Source organism: Rattus norvegicus, chromosome 7, assembly GCF_021556685.1.
Source record: "Rattus norvegicus strain SHRSP/BbbUtx chromosome 7, alternate assembly SHRSP_T2T, whole genome shotgun sequence".
Taxonomy (NCBI): Eukaryota; Metazoa; Chordata; class Mammalia; order Rodentia; family Muridae; genus Rattus; species Rattus norvegicus.
Genome location: NC_141540.1, coordinates 120753440 through 120773297, shown reverse-complemented (window position 1 = coordinate 120773297; position 19858 = coordinate 120753440). Strand labels below are relative to the sequence as shown.

Genomic DNA, 19858 nt, shown 5'->3' with positions numbered 1-19858 from the left:
TTGGAGCTGGGGACCGAACCCAGGGCCTTGCGCTTCCTAGGCAAGCGCTCTACCACTGAGCTAAATCCCCAACCCCTTGTTTAATTTTTTGAGACAGGGTTTCTCTGTGTACCTCGGCTGTCCTGGAATTTGCTCCATAGACCAGACTCACTTCGAACTCAGAGATCTGCCTGCCTCTGCCTCCTGAGTGCTGGGATCAATGGCGTGTGCCTCCACTGCCTGGCTCAGGTTTATTTTTTAAGCAGAAAGAAATCAAAGGAAAGCTGCCCGAGTTGCATGTTAGAAGGAAAAAGTTCTGTTTTGTTTTGTTTTGGGCTCTCTTTACTTCTTGTTTCCAAAGAATTAGGGCTGTAATACATCCTAGACAGCAGCTAGGAAGCCAAGGGCTAGCCTTCTGTCTGTAGACAGGTGAGCTCCCCGACCAGATTCTTCATTTCCTCTGGCTGACCTCCCCTCTCCTCACCTACTAGCCCTCCTATAGAGGCTCAGTCTGCCCCTCTGGCGCATCTCCCGGGCTCCACCTACAAGTGCTTTCTCCCTGGCCTTGTCATCATTGATCGCCATCACTCCATTAAACTGTATCCCAGCATCACAAATCCCCATCTCACAGTCCATCCAACAATAGCCCTCTCAAGTTATAAATAAGCCCAGACTTTAAGTCATGGCTCCACCAGGCAAGCAGCTCTCTCACTGTGCATATGCCCCTTCAAAACCCATCTAAGACACTGTCTAATGTGATCCTGTCTCCGTCTGCAAAGGGTCTTTCCTGGGTCTCCTTCTAACGCCACACTCCATTTGGTCTTATCTATGGCACACGTCCCTCTTGGCACCCTCCCTTCCCAAATGCTTTCCCCATGGTAAGAACACTTGAGGGTGATGGACAGGAGCGTGAACCTGCTTGAGCGACAGGATTCTGAGACAGAGCCTGTATCCTGGGAGATCCTGAGGCTAAGACCCGAAATGCAAAAGGTGGAGAGGGAACAGGCATGGTAGGACTGATGAGATTTCAAGAGAGGAAATGGGGAATTCTTAGTTACTCTGTTTTGATTCTCGGTGGTAGGTCACGTGCTCTGTACCCACCCAAGAGCTCTGGATACATGAATGAAACACACACACACACACACACACACACCCCATACACATACCATACACACACACACACATACCACACACACACACATACACACACCATACACACACACATACACACACCATACACACACATACACACCACACACATACATACACACACCATACACACACACCACACACACACACACCATACACACACATACATACACCATACACACACATGCACACACACATACACGCACACATGCACATACACACATGCACACACATACACACACATACACACCATACACACCATACACACACATATACACACCATACACACACACACCATACACACACACCATACACACACACATACACACACATACATATACCATACACACACATGCACACACATACACACACATACACACCATACACACCATACACACACATATACACACCATACACACACCATACACACACACACACCATACACACACACCATACACACACACACATACACACACGCACACACACATACGCACACCATACACACACACACACACACACACACACACACCAGCTAATTTTAATATGCTTTGACTAGCTCAATAGCTGGGCATTTCCAAACCTTCCTGTGGCTAGCACACATTCCCCTGGCTATTCCTCTGGTATTCCTGGCTTAACACCTTCTAAATCTTTATTTTCTAAATCTATATTTTATCTTTGCTGCCCTGTTACCTTCTGGGAAGCCCCTCCCATAGAGCTGCTTTCCCTTTACACCTGCATTGTTATATGATTTCCACCCTGCAGCTCTTAAATCTTATTTCTCTGCCTTTGAGTCATGGTGATTCTCCTCCCCTCTTTCCTTCGGTTCCTCGCCTGCCCAATCTAAAAGTCCTGCCTCTGTCTCCCTGTCCAGCCACTGGATGTACAGCAATTCTTTATTATCAGTCAAAGTAGCTGGGGATGGGGACCCTCAGTGTTTGGAAGCACAGCTGTTGGGAGCTGAATTAAGACAAAGCATTAGGGGCTGGAGAGATGGCTCAGTAAGAGCACTGCCTGCTCTTCCAGAGGTCCTGAGTTCAAATCCCAGCAACCACATGGTAACTCACAGCCATCTGTAATGAGATCTGATACCCTCTTCTGGTGTGTCTGAAGACAGCTGCAGTGTACTTATATATAATAAATAAATCTTTTAAAAAAAGACAAAAAAAAAAAAAAAGACAAAGCATTAGAACTAATCCCCAACAAAGTTCAACTAAGAGATTACCATAACAGGTTGCCCTTTGGCCTAGTCGATCCACACCTGAAAAAATTCTCTCTTGAAGAAATAAATAGCTCAAAGGCTGGAGAGATGACTCCACTATGGAGAGTGCTCCCTGCTCTGGGTTCAGTCACCAGCACCCACATCCGGCTCTTCCGGGTGCTGGTCACTCTCACTCCAGGAGATCCACAGGTATGCAGTGGTGTTGGTACGGTTGAGGTTTCCAAGTTTACCTTTAAAAAATGAGCAGACTTTTTAAAAAGATATGCTCAGGCACAAGCATGTATGCATAAAATAAAAGTATCTTTTAAAAAAGGTATTCCAAAGTTCGAAAGTGTTCTCTGTGGCATGCCCATTAAAGTGTTGCTTATCCTTGGGAGAACCGGAAATGGCTTCTGGAGCAACAGCCCTGCAGCAGGAGAGCACACTTAAGGGGTATCTTCTAAGTGGCCCGTGGGAAGTCACCAAAACGATGCTGTGAACATTATTCAGCTGTCAAGCAAGTTCTTGTGGAAACAGTGACCCAGGCATGCACTAACGTTGTAATTATGCTTGCACAGAACACTGGTGCAGGGGCACATGCCCAAGGCAGGAGGATCCTCTCCTCCTCTGTCAGACACTGAAACAAAACCCCAAAAGGTACCCTCCCAAGGCTCTAATAGAAAGGGTGGAGACAGTAAGGATGGCCTTTTTCCTTGGTTAATATTTTCCAAGTTGACTACAACACAGGAAATTTGTCCTCCTCCCCTTCTTTCTCTTCCTGCTTGCTTTCTCTTCTTTTAGATAGGATACTCACTACAGCCCTGGTCAGCCCAGAGATCACTATGAAGCTGGCCTCCAGCCGGCCTCAGACGTATAGCAAATCCTCCTGCCTCAACCTCCGAAGTGCTGGGCTTAGAACTGTGAGTGCTCATGTCTGTCACCAATCCTCATTTATAATTTACAAAGTGACTCACTTAAGATGAAGTCACCAGTGTAGTCAAAGGGACTGAATCAGCAGAGAGACAGTGTGGCCTGGACTACCCATCCTCCTGACCGAGGAGCCCTTCCGGAAGTTACCTGTGACTGTCTCCTGGAGTTTCCTTAGCAGCTTGTCTCCCAGCATGCATTATTGGCTCCATGAGCCAGGTGAACAAGAAGATTACTGAAATAGAGATGGACTCCAGCCTGTTGGTCTACACCTCGGTAAGTTGAAGTAGGTGCCAGAGCTGAGGTAAGGCCTTTGGGAATGAAGCGTCCTAGGGAAAGTAATAGAGGTTGTTGCCCTTTAGGTCTTGTGTTTCTCCCAAAGCACGTTGGTACACTTGAGGTTTCACGTTTACCCTTGAAAAATGATAGACTTTAAAAACAGTATGTCTGTGTGTCTCTGTATGTCACATGTGTGGCCGTTTTTGGAGGCCAGAAGAGGGTGTTTGATCCCCTGGAGCTGGAGTCACCCAGGGTGTAGGATGGGTACTGAACTCAGGCTCTGGGAAGGAGTAAGCTCTAACTGCTGAGCTACCCCTCCAGTTCCAGCAGGCTGCTTCGTAAGAGATTTAGGTTTGCAGTGAAACCTAAACAGACCCCACCTCCACACACGTGTGACCTGTCCCGTCAGTCTCTCTGCTCCTGAGCTACTGCTGCAACAACAACAACAACGACGACAAACCCAACAGAAAACCACCCCGACTCAGCGTTACATTCAACCTCCCTAATTTATTCTAGGCTCCCTCCCAATGGTGTGTGTGTGTGTGTGTGTGTGTGTGTGTGTGTGTGTGTGTGTGAGAGAGAGAGAGAGAGAGAGAGAGAGAGAGAGAACACATATGCGTACCATGGCCTATATAAGGACAGAGAACAACTTGTGAGAGTCAGTTCTCTCCTCCTACCGTGTGGATCCCAGGAGTCAAATTAAGGTCATCAGGTTTGGTGGCAGTCACCTTTATATGCTGAACCATCCTGCTGGTCCCATTTTCTTCTTTCCTTCCTCTTCCTCCTCTTACTCCTTTTCCTCCTCCTCTTCTTCCTCCTTCTTCTTCCTCTCTCTCTCTCTCTCTCTCTCTCTCTCTCTCTCTCTCTCTCTCTGCTTTCAGACAGGATTTCTCCCTCCCTCTCTGTGTCCTTTTTCTTTTTTCTTTTTTCTTTTTTTTTTTTCAGAGCTGGGGACCGAACCCAGGACCTTGCGCTTGCTAGGCAAGCGCTCTACCACTGAGCTAAATCCCCAACCTTCCTTTTCCTTTTCATACAAATGAAGTCACTCTTTATGAATGTGCAGGGGACCACTAGCATCAGTCCCCAGCCCACTCTGAGTTGCAACTGAGTTACGTTGTGAATCACAGTACAGCACATGGACACACTCCCTGAACTGATTCTATGCAAGTGCATGCGTGTTCATGTGAGGAGAGTAGCGCTCGGTGAGTGAGCCTTCCGGTCAGACTGTCAGTCTAAAACTCAAGAGGAAGTGATCCTCATCCTTGACATCCTATAAAAGGCTTGACAATAATCCAGCTACCTCAGGGCATCCACAAGGATGAGATGAGTTGTAATATGTGCCAGACACAGCTGGGGCTTAAGAGGACAGCAGGGACAGCGAGTGCACAGGACAGAAGTCTGCATAGACCCTCAGGCCCCAGGCTTGAGTGTCAGGTCACTTCTGCCATCCCAGAATCCCTCCTGCTGGGAGATACCATCCACATGGATAACATACTGACAACATGTGATGGGACCGTGTCAGTGACACAATGGCCGAGGCCCTTACCACCAGCAGAGAGAAGAGAGGTGTTTAGCTACATAATTTGCTCCAGGCTGTCAGATGCCAATAAAGCAAGTGCTCCAGCCCCTGACCCCCACTCCCTCCCCAGGTTATGTCAATCTCTAATGCCCTGTTTTTTTCTTCTTCTGGTTTTTGAAGGCAATTGAGGACTATGAGTTGGAGAAGAAGTCTTTAAAAGAGAAAACTCACAGCAGCCTGGGAGACGGAGGCAAAAAAATCTTTTTTAATTTTTTTTGAGATGTGTTTTTGTGGGGTTTGCTTTTATTTTTAACTTTGTTTAGATTGGATACTTTTTAGCTGCTTTTGTTTTATGGTACTAGGCCTTGCACGCACCCAGCACGTGCTCTGTCACTGAGGTGGACCCCAGTGGTTTTCTTCTTTCAGTTTTTGAAATCATTCAACCGAGTAGGAATCCAGGGTCTCCCTGAGGACGGGTTTGTCCTCTTCTGCACTCGCCTTCCATCGTCAGACCTGACAGTGGACAAGGAAAGAGGGAGGGACAGGACCACAGAGGGACTGTCTGCTAGGTGGCTGATGGTGGCACCATCAGATGTACTTAATGGAGGGAATTCCCGCTGGGGACAGGAACTTGTCTAGTGCACAGCATCTGGTCTTCCCTGCTGACTTTAACCAGATAGGCCAGACCCTAGCTGTCTGCTGGTCACCTGGCAGCTCTCTCTAGCAGTCTTAGCTCCCAGTAGCAAACTACCACCCTCACTTCTAACTTTTCCTCCATTCTCAGTCAAGAAACTGAAGGAAGAGTCCCCGATAATCTGCGAAGGCTCAGAGCTCCGGAATGCCAAGGTGCACATCACAAAAAGGGTAAGAGCCCAGCGCCATGCTGCTTTCCCAGTGATCTCTACCTGTACAAAATGAGTTTTATTCCTCCGGAGGGAAGATCTGTCATGCAGTCATGCAGGAATCTGGGGTGATTGTCCTTTAGCATGTCAGAGGAAGGGCACTCCCTTCCACTCAGTTCTCTGACCGGAGGCCAGCCCCCTCTACTGCCAACAGGTCTGGTCTCATCATCGTCCTCGTCAAGATTCACTGTCACGGGTTGGGGATTTAGCTCAGTGGTAGAGCGCTTGCCTAGCAAGTGCAAGGCCCTGGGTTCGGTCCTCAGCTCCAAAAAAAAAAAAAAAAAAAAAAAAAAAAAGATTCACTGTCACAGGCTGGGGTTGTGGCTCTCAAGGGTAGAGTGCTTGTCTAGCACGCACAGAGCCCCGGGTTCTGTCTCCTGTCTCCAGCATTGTAAAAGGCTGCTTGTTTATACTATCCAGATCACCTGTACCAAAAGCCTTAGGAAATAATTATCTTTTTTAAAAATGTATTGTATTTATTTGTGTGTGTGCAGGGGAGTGGTGCACACGTCACAGCACACATGGGGAGGCCTAAGGACAAGTTGCAGAAGTCGGATCCCTGGTTCTACCTCTGAGTCCCAGGGACTGAACTCCAGTCACCAGACTCTGAGGATGGCACCTTTACTCACGGAACCATCTGGACAATTCTGTTTACCTTACATTGTTTCCTTGCTATAAACTGCTGTGCTGGGTTATGTGGAAGGGGAAGGAAGGTTACCCTGTTATTTTACACCGTCAAGGTGACGGAGCCCATACACTTTTATTCTTCAGAAAACAGCAGAAAAGACCCTGCTCGCAGAGCTCCATGAATACCCCCAGTTTGACGAAATGAGGCCCAACAAACTACCCAATGGCGTGGACTTCTGCGAAATGGTGGGCAATGTGATCCGATCTGAGAAAAACCCCCTGAGTGGCAAGGTAAGGAAAAGAGAACGGCGTCAGGTCCTGCCAGCTCTGCCCTGATGGCATGCGCGTGTGGGGGTCAGAGGACGCTTTGTAGGAGGACAGGACTCAGTCATCAGAATTGTCAGAGGTGCTTTTGCCTGCTGAGCCACCTTGCCAGCCCTTCAGTGTGTTTGGAGCCTGTACCTTCTTCACAGCCACACGTCTGCCTGCAGATTGTGTGCTGTTCTGTCAGCTCGTGCTCCTGTAAGCCTGACTCCTGCTACTTTGGAGTCAAAACAACCATGGTTTGGGAGTGACGTATCCCCTTAAGGCTCATGTGTTAAAGGTTTGCTTCCTAATGAAATGCCCCAAGGTAGGGCTCTGAGGAAGTGATGGTCACGAGGACTCTGTCTTCCTTATTAAGGCATTGATGGAGTCCCAATTTGATGCCATAACCGGGGGATTCTTCCGGTCGCTTTTCTCATCGCTGTGACAAAATGCTTGACAGAAACAGCTGAAGGAAAGAAAGCTTTATTTTGGCTCATGGTTTTGTAGAGGCCGAGTGGATCTGTCCTTGTCTGTGGTGCTGGAAGCATTCATCATCATCACAAACTAAGAAGCCGAAGTCCTCACAGTAGGCCACTGAGGGCCACAGAGCTGACAGAACTTGTCCAAAATAATATGGCAAGTGGAGGAGCCAGTACTGGGTTCCATAACTCTGGATGGAGGCACCCAGCTACCTCCTCCCCTCTCAGCTCTGGCCAGCAACAGGTGCAAGCTTGTGAGGCCACTACGCAAATACACAGGACCGAGCCCCGAGATTCTGCTGAATCAGCACAAGACACACACACACACACACACACATATATATATATATATATATATATATATATATATATATATATATATATATAAACTAAGTCAAAAATTAAAGCAATTACTCCCAAGCTCAGAGGAGCAGAAAATTTAGCTTGTGCGGCCCCACCATATACAATATATGTATGTATATTATATATTACTGAATCCTGCCTGCATGACTGCCACTGGGTCACACACCACTCTTCATGTCACTCAGGAAGGACAGACTCAGCACAGCCGGGCAGCAGGAAAGAAGGATCCCAGAACAGTGGAGGAGGGCGGGGGCAGGGGTGGGGGAGAAGGGAGGAAAATGGCTGAAGGGAGGGGAACAAGGTGTAGCAGTAAGGACAGCTGACACTCGAGTTCCAGGAACGGAGGGGCAACTGTTGACGAGCTAATGAAACTGCCCAGAGCGGTTTTGGGGATAAAGATTATGTAACCACAAAAGATGAAGAGGCCCAGCTGCATGAATTCAGAGCCGTGAGCATCTTCCCCCTGCAGACCTCCACGCACTTGTCTCCTGCCTCTGGTGGTGCCTCCCGTCTGCGTCCGTCAGTATCATCACTCTGCCCGCCAAAGCTCTACCCACAGCTCTCAAGGTTCCTAGCCCAATCCTAGTTCTGTCATCACCTGTGCCTGTCTACTCCCATGCAGCCACCGCCTCTCACTGCCACACAGACAGATCCACTTGGCCTCTCTGAAACCAGGAGCCAAAGCAAAGCTTTCTTTCCTTCAGTTGTTTCTGTCAAGCATTTTGTCACAGGTTAAGAGAAAATGAAGTTGGGGGTTGGGGATTTAGCTCAGTGGTAGGCAAGCGCAAGGCCCTGGGTTCGGTCCCCAGCTCCGAAAAAAAAGAAAAAAAAAAAAAAAGAGAGAGAGAGAAAATGAAGTTGCAGGCATGGGTGACCCAGTGAGGCCCTGTCTTGAACAACAGCGGTAATAATAACAACGGCGCCCAGAGTAACCATGTGATTTTCCCTTTCTTTTCAAGTCTTACTGTTTAGACAGAGAACTAGAGAAGTTTCTGTGTTCGCCTTTTCTCGTGGCCATATGGCTGGATAGCTTTTGGTGGCTATTTCACGAAAGGTACCACGTAAGTGTGTATCTGTGCTTCTTCCCTGGCTTAACTCACTTTCCATGGAACAACGTCCTTGTTTGTTAACATGAGCAACGAGCCCCTTCAATCCCATGAGTCACCTCTGTGGACTTTGCCTGTCTCCTCCCTCCTCAGGTCCCTCTCCTGTACCTGAACTTCAGGTGTAACCCAATGCCCTACAGCTCCCTCGAATAGACAGTCTCTGCTAAGTAGCATATGGGGTCCAGGACAGAGGTGAAAGGAGAACGTGTGCCCCTCTGGTTAGGTGCTTCCTTTCACTAACACTCTGTGCTTTGTAAATGTGGGCAGCAGAAGAGCAGCTCATTCCCCAAAGCGTATGAGGTCCGCTCACCGTAGAATAAGATTTCGGGTGTGAGAACAACACTTTGCCTGAGTCGCAGACTCGTGCAGGGTGTGGCGGTGCTTGTTTGAGGCCAGCCTGGGGTTATCCGGTGAGGCTGTGTCTGGTGAAACATCAGGGAAGCTGCAGCAAGGACACTAGTGATTCTCTGCTTGTCTCTTACGCTGCAGCCAGACAGGGAGACCCAGAAGAAGCTGTTCGACCGAATAGCCCGAAACTACGCCTCCCTGATATTCAAAATGCGTCGGTCCCATTACGAAGAGGCACTCTTAAAGGTGAGTGTCACCCACGGCTTAGAAAACATCCCCACTGGCAAGAGAATGCTCCAAATAGGCCTTCCATAAAGGAGTAATAAGTATTCTGGCCCTGGCTTATAATTTAGTCATTGCAAAGAAGTATCGCTGAGTCCTACACTTACGGGGACGATGTAGCAATGTCTCTGGTGGTGGGGGAAAAGCAAGTTGTTAGACTCAGGGTTTTAAAACTATGTGTATATAGCAATCACACACTTTATGGCAATTCTGTTCATAATAGATCAATCTCTGGCAGTTGCCCCATGAGATTATATCACATAGAGGTGACATGCCATTTTAGTCTGTATAAATACAGTCTGGGATGTTCACACGACGATGACATCATCTACCGATACAGTTTTCAACATACCCTCACAGCTAGGTGACACACTGTTAGATGTACCAGCACACACATGCACACCCAGGACTAGAAAAAAAATCTAGGAAATATTTGCCAACTTCTTAGCAATGGTTATCCCTGAGGAGTGAGGGCATGAGATTCCACTTTTCTATTCTTTCTTTGTTTGTTTGTCTTTAGAATTAAAGCCTAAACTGGGCGGTGATATTGCAGGCCTTTCATCCCAACATCTGGGAAGCACAGGCAGGCAGCTCTCTCTGAGTTCTAGGACAGCCTGGTCTACAGAGCAAGTTCCAGGACAGCCAGGGCCACACAGAGAAACCCTGCCTGGAAACCTCTCCGGCCCCCCCCCCCCCAGTCAAACAAAACCAAAAGCAAACCAAACCAAACCAAAAAAACTAATCACCAAATCCCTTAGCCTGATGGTGGTGACCCATGCCTTTAATCCCAGTACTTAGGTAGCAGAGGCAGGCAGATCTCTGAGTTCAAGGTCAGCCTGGTCTACAGAGTGAGTTCTAGGATATCCAAGGATACATAGAGAAAATCAGTCTAGAAACAAAACAACAACAACAAAAATTAAACCCTTTCTATTTTATATGTGTGGGTGCATTGCCTGTGTAAATGTATGTGCATATGTATGTGCAGGGTAAAAGAGGACATTGGATTCCCTGGAACTGGACATGGAGCCAGCTATAAGCTGCCATGTGGGTGCTGAGAATTGAACTTGGGTCCTCTGGAATAACAGTCAGTGTTCTTAACCACTGGGCCTTCCTTCCTTCTAGCTCCTTTGCTATTCTGGTTTGTTTCTTGTAATGTTAAAATGAGAAGTGTAAACTATACCTTTTGTGTGTGTCTGAACTAAAAAGTATTAAAAGGAAGAAACTTCGTCAATAGTTAGATAAGTTTTTGATGAGTGGGATGTAGACGTGATCCAGGGGAAGTAGCCATTAAGCAAACGACTGATAAATTGAACTGTGTCCACACTCTGTGTGTGTGTGTGTGTGTGTGTGTGTGTGTGTGTGTGTGTGTGTGTAATTTTTTTTTCTGAAACAATGTCTCAATCTAGCCTCTAGCCCAGTCTAGCTTCAAACTGATATGTGATGTGGTATTGACTAGCCTCAAATTTTCCATCCTCCTGCTTCAAAATCACTAAGAGAGGATACAAACCCGTGTCACTACATGCAGCCACTAACTATAGAATTTTTTTTAAAACTACCGCACACAAAATAAAGATGTAAATAACAAATTATAGGAAAACACTGGTGGCCTATTTTTTTAGATTCATGTTTTGTTTTTTTTTTTAATGTGTGTGAGTGTTTTGCCTACATGTAAGTCTGTGTACCAGATGCATGCGTGGTGCCTTTGGAGGTCAGGTGGGGGCACTGGGTCCCCTGGATTCAGGTGCAGATGGCTATGAGTTGCCTTCTGGGCTCTGGGAGTTGAACCTGGGTCTTCTGCAAGAGCAGCTGATGATCCCAATATCACTAGTCCAACTCTTCAGCTCCTGATGACTGACGTGCATGTTACACAACACAAAGAACTCTTACCAATCAGTAAGAAAAATTAGAGATCTTGGGACTGGAGAGATGGCTCAGCCATTTACAGTATTTGTTGCTCTTGCAAAACATATGGGTTTGGTTGGCAACACTCTCCCAGCCTCTCTTTGGCTGTGATCTGAGCAGAATGCAGAAGCACTGAGTGATAGACCACTGTAGAGGCGTGCTGGGCGACATGGTGGCCGGTGGCCATACAGAGCAAGATTCCTGAGGAGTATCCTCAGTGACACCAGGGCAGGGAGGCAGCCCAAGGCAGCCTGCCGCTGGGAAGGAGTTTGGTCACAGATCCTTGGCTCAGCCAGGGCTGTCTTCTGGGGGAAGGAACCCTGGGATTGACACTGAGCTCTGCCCCTCCCAGAGGCTCTCTTCACTTCTGAGCAAAGCCATGTACACCAGCTTCTGCTGCTGCTTCCCCCAGTCCTGGTTCAATACCCACGAATTCAAGTCAGAGATCTGTAACACCATGAACCTGTGGATTTCAGGTGAGAGCGTGGGGATTCCTACCAATGGGGAAAAGAGGTTGGGTGTGTTTTTGGCTTCCTAGTGCTGTCCATTAAGGTGGCTTTTCCTGTTCCCTCCTTAACCGTAGAGAGTGTAGGCATGGTGTTGAGTGCCTGCAACTCATGCGTGAGGGGATATGACAGGTCTTGTGAGCTCAAAGGCAGTCTGAACTTGTGGTAAGACTCAAAGCAGCCTGATGCTTGAGGCCGCCCTGCCAGCTGCCCATTCTCTTTTCCAGCTCTCTTCATCCCCCAACCTTCCTACCGCAGCCCAGAGCCTTCTGAGATCATCAACTGCCGCTGTTTATCGTGAGGTTTTTTTTTTTTTGTTTTTTTTTTTTAAATTGAACTTTTTTTTTTTTTTTTTTTTTTTGGTTCTTTTTTTCAGAGCTGGGGACCGAACCCAGGGCCTTGTGCTTCCTAGGCAAGCGCTCTACCACTGAGCTAAATCCCCAACCCCTATCGTGAGGTTTTTGTTAGCTGTGTGACACAGGAGACTTTTACTGTTCTGTTAGGGGGAAGGAAGGGCAATGATCACTTCCTCCTAAGGAGCTTCCTCACGAAGGCTAAGCGGTACAGTTCTGTAAGGAAGCTTGGCTGCATCATGGAAGGACGGGCTTGCTTTGGAGGGTCCCTGTGCAAGCTGCCTGGTGCTCACTCCCTCTGCCCACAAGGACTCCCACAGAGCCCATGTATCTACCTGTCAGGGAGCTCCTAGTATGTGAAGGCTCTGCCCAGGAGAAGCACCTCAGAGTCGGTGGCCAAGGTCTGTCTGTGTTCAGGGTCGTTGTGGAGATAGCTCCGTGTTATCTGGTATGTCAGTGTAGGAAACTATTTCCCAACTATGCTCCCAGACTCTAGCCAAAGGCCAGCATGCAGGCCTCTCTAAGGCCAGCAGCCTTGGGCCTGCCGTGTCAGCTCTTTGCTGTACACACATCCAGCCTCTGAACATGGAGGGTCATGTTTTAGAGCTAGGGTTGTTCACCTCCAAAGTCAGGTCCTGGGTCACTGTGGCAACCTGCCTCTCATTTCTCACGCTGTTCCTGCTGCTCCTCCTCCTTGTTCCTGCTGTTTTCTTAACCAATCACCTCCTGTCCATTCACACTGCCCAGCAGAGGCGCAGCACTGCCCGGTGGCTCAGCTTTCTCACATGACCCTTGCAAGCATCATTTCTGGTGCTGAACTTAGCATGGCACTGTGTTAGGGAGACTTCACTGAGCTCTTATTTACTGCTGCTGGGAGACCTTGGCCACACGGGGACAGTGGAGCTCATGGTCGGCAAGAACAAGGGGAGGCAAGGAAACCTGGTAACCACAGCATCTCCATTAGCACTTGTCACAGAATCACACAACCAAGCAGTGGAAGATGGTGGGGCAGGTGACGTTGTCCCTGTTCTGTAGGTGAACAAAGCCTCTAGAGAGGAGTGGCAAGGCTGGGACAAGGCTGCAGCAGATCTCAGGTTCCCTGTAAGCATCAGGAGACTCGGGGTCCCTGTCTCCTTTGGTCCTGCTCCATTCCATCGGCATTCTGGGTTTCTTTCAGGGACATATCCTTGCCCACAGAGCTATAACAATTGGGACTGCTCAGAACTGGATCCAGAGAGGTTCCAGAGAGAAGAATTCTTGTTACAGAACAGTCGACTTCTAAGGGGTAAGCTCCCAGATGTGGTCTCACCTCTTCTGCCCCCTAACACAACCCAGCCACCATGTAACTGAGGCAGGGGTCCCAGGGCATTGATGTCCCCACCAGATTTTCTCTCAGATTTTCAAACTGGCCTCCAAAGGAATAAAACCTCAGTGCTTGTGGATTGCAGACGAGGAATAATAGAATTTCACATTTGGTAGGAAGGCTGAGGCCACGCAGCTTTGGTAAAGGGATCCCCCAGCATGTAAAGTTCATGTGTTCCGCCCCCAGAGCTATAAACAAGATAAATCTACGCTCCTGTCGATTCTCCTATACTGTGTAAGGTCTGTATGTTCTATTTATCATCCATGAGGTCTGTGCACTCCATATTCTCCCCAGTCTGGATGTTCTAGTATCGTCCGAGACCTGTGTTTTCTATAATCTATCCAGACTGTACGTTGTACTATAGAATATAGAAAGTTAATTACAGGAGCTTAGGAGTTTAGTGATGCCTGGGACCTTCTGGGACGCCTGTGCACTGTTTCATACTCATGACAGTCAACAGAAGAAGCTCTACATATGTGCCACAAATGAATGAGGACATGACAATCTGAGGAGCAGCTTGCATGGTACCGACCTTTTCATTTCTCTCAATGTGTCATGTCATAGGTATGGCTTGGTGGCCCATACCTCTGATCGCAGCACTTGGGAGGCTGAGGGAGGAGGCTTTCTTCAAACTTGAAGCCAGCTTGGTCTCTCACAGACCAGAATATTCTACTGCCCACATGTCAGTCACACTGAGTACTGTAACCACCACAGTTCATTGGCATTGATATTTCACTTTGGTGACTAGACTGAGAGCCTATGACAGGCCATGTCACGTCAAGAGCTCCATGAGCCAGACGTTATCCTGAGGGTATCACTGGGCATGTAAGTCCCGCCTCTTCTTCCTGCCCTAGGGCAACAGAGGCATTTCAGCCACAGCTTGTGGATTATTTTTTGCCTTAAGTGGAGGCAGGGTACCGAGGCCACACAGAGCAGTGCCAGTCAGACCCGGACAGTGCCTAGTGCCCAGACCGAGATTTGAAGTTAACTGTTCGAGCAGGTGGAAGACCAGTGATGAGGAAGCTGTGAAGCTCAAGTCAGTCAGACCCAGCGGCTGACCAAGACCCACACCACCCTCAGCCACAGTGAAGCTCAAGTCCCTTCTTGGGTTCCAAGGAGGAGCCTGGCTGTACCCCTTTGCACAGAGCCAGCTGTGGCATCTGTCTGTCTGTCTGGTGGCTAACAGCCACCCCCTTTCTCAGGGTCAGAACCTGCCAGTGGTCACTGTTCAGAGCAAACACATGTGTGTTCCTTAGTCAACAGATACACTCAGGGACTTTTTTTTTTTAAAGTGAGGAGAAAAAAAATGAAAGAAGCCAGTCCTTAAATTGTTTTAATTTTAAGTTTTTTATTTTATTTTTTAAAGATTTATTTATTTGTTTATTTATTTATAAGTACACTGTTGCTGTCTTCTTCTGCTGTCACACCAGAAGAGGGCATCAGATCCCATACAGACGGTTGTGAGCCACCATGTGGTTGCTGGGATTTGAACTCAGGACCTTTGGGAGAGCAGTCAGTGCTCTTAACCACTGAGCCATCTCTCCAGCCCTAATTTTTATTTTTTTGATGAGCTGTGAGTTTACCAAGTTGTCATATGACAGTTTTTCTTATTTTTTGATGGTTTTGGGGCTCAAACCCAGAGGCTTGGCTCTAACACTGCAACACCCTAGCCGTAGACATTTTTTTGACGTTTATTTTAATTATTTTCTATTAACATTTTTTCGATCTAGTTTATGTGAATAGTGTTTTACCTGCATGAGTGTCTATGTGCTGTGTGTGTGCTTGGTGCCCACAGAAGTCGGGAGAGGGTGTTGGATTCCCCAGGTACTGGAAGTTACAGATGGTTCTGAGCCACCATGTGGGTGCTGACACTGGAACCCAGGTCCTCTGCAAGAGTAGAATGATATTTAACCACTGAGCCATCTCTCTCGCCCTGGATTTCCTTTCTCAAATGTTTTATCCTGCCGGACTTTCTGGCACATATTTCCAATCCCAGCGATTGGGAAGCTGAGGCAATTGTAAACCAGAGGCCAACCTGGTCTATCCAGAAAGTTCAAGGTCAGCCTGGTCTAGACACTAGGACCCTGTTTCAAAAGCAAGCAAACAAACAAAACAAATTTAGGAGGAGTCAGAAGGCCTGGTATGGTGGTGCACACCTTTAATCCCAGCACTTTGGAGGCAGAGGCGGGTGGATCTTTCTGAGTTCAAGGCCAGCCTAGTCTATAACCAGAGTTATATAGTAGAGACACTGTCTCAAAAACAAACAAACAAACAATCAGACAAGACAAGAAGGGTTTCATGGAGAAACCCTGTCTAAGTAGCAAAAAGACAAATAAACAAACACTTTACCTGGTACTTACTTGGCTGCTTTTAGGATTCCAGGTGGTTAGTTTTCTGTGAAGCCACCGTGAGGTGTTTTTGGTTTCCTGTACATTGTGCACAGCACATGGGGCCTCATCGACCCCATCCTTTGGCTGGCTTATCAGCCCTGCCTTGTTGACGAGAGGCCTGTGCTTGCCCGGGGCCAGGTCTGGTCCTGCTTTGTTCTTGTCAGGACTGTGTCAACACCCACACAATCCAACATGCAGTGGTCAGATGCACAGAGCAGTTTTTCTCTCTCCTAGCAAGAGAGTTCACCTCCTTCTCCTATACGAAATCATCCACCCAGGATATAGGACAGAAGAAGTATAAGAAGTTCCATAAATTTATGGTAAGTGGAGAGCACAGGCATGGATCACCCTGGGTTTCCTAGAGCATCTGTGTAGCCTTCTGTGGAAGGCATGTCCCTGTACTTCCGTTCGGTCCTATCCTGTTTCCTCAGAGCAGGGCCTGATAGGGCCCAGACAACCCACATAAGAGAGGAGCATGGGCGATAATCACAGGGCATAAGAAAGGACATAACTCGAACCTCCGAGTCCAGGCTGAGCCCCATATATGTAGTCTCACAGCTTTAGATGCATATCTGGCTTCCAGTCTTCTACCTTAGTCTCTGTCTCTGTCTCTCTGTTCCTCCCTCCACTCCCCCACTCTTCTTCCCTCCTGTCTCCCTAATCCAACCCTGCCACACAAAACAAGCCCTCCACGACTGCACTGCGGTCACTGCATTGTTGTCGTGCTCAGAGCTGCTTTTCTCGGCCTGGTCTAGAGGATGCTCCTTCTGAAGCAAGCCCAGTCCCCGTTCTTTCTGAGCACTCTGACCATGGTCATGTCTGCTCTAATCTGAAGCCCTGGGTCAACATGCCTATTCTGATGCCAGTGTGCCCATATCCAACACTGCAGGGAACCTGGTGCTGTGTTAAATGGCCCCGTCCCTGGCTGTGAGCCGGGGCCGTGTGTTTACTCAGCACAGAGACTTAGCAGGATGTCAGAACTTGATGATCAGCTCTGTAAGCTCTGGGTTCTGTTTAGCATAGGATGGAGCTCTATAAATGTCACTCCTGCCCCAGGCACAGACAGAACCAGACAATGGCCGATGCTGAGGGCCAACTGTCCTTCAGATCAGCATCAAAATATTAGTCACTGTTTGAGCACGGCCAATCATGGCACCCAAAACAAATTGGTGTCTGTGCACTGAGACACAGAAAGCCTCCTGACATTTATTGCAAGAACCCGGCTGAGAGATCCCATCTTCTGTCCTAGAAATAGAAACAATAAAAACTGGAACCTTGAAAGCAGCTGGAATGTGAATGGCGAGCCGGGACAGAGGCAGTGTTGGATATGCTGGGGGCAGAGCCTCTGGCCGTAAGCAGACAGTTCTCTATCTGCTCAGCAGATGCATATGGCAGCGGTCTGGCTGTCCCACATGTCAGTGGCTGCAGACTCTCTGAGAGTTCAGAATCTAGGGCACCAAGCAAAGATTTCTCTAAGATCAACCTGCCACCTGCCCTTGGCTTACTCATACCATGAGGACTTGCAAGAGATCCAGCTTCTCCCATGGCTCACCTATGAAGCAAAGCTCCCGGGAGCCTGTCAAAGACTCAGTCAAGTCTTCCATTCCTTTAATGGGTGGTTTTTAAAGAAGAAGGTGGAAGGCAGCTTCTATAAAGAATTGGAGTTGGAAGGAGACTCAGTCCCCAGGACCCATGGATGTGGTGTGTGTGTCCTCTCAGTGTTGGGGAGGCAGAGGCAGGCAGATCCCTAACCAGGGGTGCTAGCCAGTCAGATGCATCTAATCGTTGAGTTCCGGGCTTCTGAGAGGTCCTGTCTCAGCACTCCTGCTGGCCACCAGGGTCAGGTGTGGTGCATAGGAAGGGCTGAGGAGAGGAGAGCAAAGTAAGTCTTTTACCCTGCATGGGGAGAGGAAGTACATGCGTGTCACAAATGACACTCCCAGAAGGCGTCACGTGAGCTGAGAACCAAAGGAGCTGTTTTAGGGCTTTATTGCTGTGAAGAGACATCATGACCATGGCAACTCATATAAAGGACAAGATTTAAATGGGTGGGGCTGGCTTACAGTTTCAGAAGCTTAGTCCATTACTGTCAGGGTGGGAAGCATAGCAGCGCACAGGCTAGCATGGTGCTGGAGACAGAGCTGAGAGTTCTACACCTTGTGTGTCACCGAGCAATCTGAGACCTCCAAATCCGCCCCCACTAGGACATGCTTCCTTTAACATGGTCACACCTCCAATTAGTGCCACTCCCTATGGCCCAACCACTCAGACACATGAGTCTATGGGGGCCATACCTATCCAGACCTGAGCAGGAGCCATTGGGAGAAGGTGAGACTCTTTTAGGAATCAGGGACAGCATGAGCAAAGTCCCTGAGACTAAAGAAAGGAAGGAGAGAAGGAAAGGGGGAGGGAGGGAACCGAGGAGGAAAGAAAGAGTTACTTAGAACAGGGAGGAGGTGCGTGATACAGAACTTCATAAGTGAGGGAAGTCGAGGCTGGACTTAAGGCCGAGGATGTGGACTGGACAATTCTCTGAAATGTGAGACTGTACCAGATTTTCATTATCTACTCGTTTATTAAGCCGAACCACGTCCCTTGCCCAGCTGTAGTGTCCAGAGCAGCGTCAACCATATTTGCCTGGCGGGTGGGTATACATTTGTCGGGGGCATCTGTCCAGAAGTGGCAGTCCAGGCAGCAACGGGGTGTCACTCAGCTGCTAGGGAATCGAACAGCTTTTCCCCCTGGGGTTCCTTGAAGATGAAGGAAACACCATTTGCAATGTGCATGCAGCTCCCAACCGGGCTCCAAGCCCACTGCAGTCATTCCTAATCAGTTGGGCAGGGCCTGGCCTTCATTAACATTTCTTTGAACAAATACTGTGGTATCTGGTGCTGGGCAATCTCTGAAACCTAGCCCCTGACTTGAAGTACCCACTCCACATCACCCCATCTTTCTGCTATGGTCTTGAAACTGTTGTACTGGGCCAGAAGCTTGTCTCAGGCCTTCCTTTAGTGAGAATGGCGGGATATGGATAAGGTCCAAGTATTTCTCTCATACAACTTTTGCTAACTCCCTCCTCCTCCTCTTCTTCCTCCTCCTCTTCCTCCTCCTCCTCCTCCTCCTCCAAAAAAGGCTGCCCTGAAGGCTTCTCGTTCCCATGTAATGAATGAAAAAGACCTTTCAAGTAAGAAGATCTCCGAGGGAAGTTGGAAGTGTTGCAGCACCATGAGAGGTAAGCAGGCTCCAGAGGACTGGCGTCTTGCACAGATTCCATTTTTGCTCTAGCCCTGGAAGCTGAGACCCACCTTGAACTCTGCCTTTTCCCTGGGCAAATATTCATATTCACCCCTTTGTCCTATCCCCTTGACAGAGAATGATATACCTACCCTGTTCTCCAGGAAAGTCACACGGCAAGTCAAGCGGATATCATACGCCAGAGCATACATGGATTCATTTATGAAAGAGGTGAGCACACGATTGGAAATTTAAGATCTATTCTATTGTTTCTCATTGCATGTGTTTGTATGTGTGCATGTGAGTGAGTGCGGGTGCTTTCAGAGCCAGAAGAGGGTGTCTGATCCCCTGGAGCAGGAGTTACAGGCCATTGTGAATCCCTTGGCATGATCACTGAGAACCAAACTTCGACCCTCTGGAAGAGCAGCAAACACTCTTGACTGTTTATTATCTCCGAGCTGATTTAAAGGCGACGTGGTTAAAACATCTTCATCTTATGCAGGTGTCAGGCAAGTGCTGGGGGTGGGGGTTCTGATACAGACCAGGTGATGCTGTCAGCTTTCCTAAAGATGATTTCTAGGTCAAGAAGATACCCACCAGCCAGGCAGTGGTGGAGCACACCTTTAATCCCAGAACCAGGAGGTAA

General features: G+C 48.2%; 1 protein-coding gene across 7 annotated transcripts in view; it reads left to right on the top strand.

Annotated features, from left to right (window-relative positions):
- Fam227a (family with sequence similarity 227, member A) overlaps positions 1-19858 on the top strand; it is a 42372-nt gene that overhangs the window by 9717 nt on the left and 12797 nt on the right. For 2 of the 7 annotated variants that reach the window (NM_001130581.3, XM_087556566.1), the window contains 11 exon segments: positions 3447-3529; positions 5232-5301; positions 5836-5915; positions 6725-6871; positions 8688-8789; positions 9324-9428; positions 11719-11842; positions 13403-13510; positions 16213-16298; positions 19111-19210; positions 19349-19443. In NM_001130581.3, the coding sequence (NP_001124053.2) occupies positions 3447-3529; positions 5232-5301; positions 5836-5915; positions 6725-6871; positions 8688-8789; positions 9324-9428; positions 11719-11842; positions 13403-13510; positions 16213-16298; positions 19111-19210; positions 19349-19443 (1100 nt within the window). 7 annotated transcript variants of the gene reach the window in all.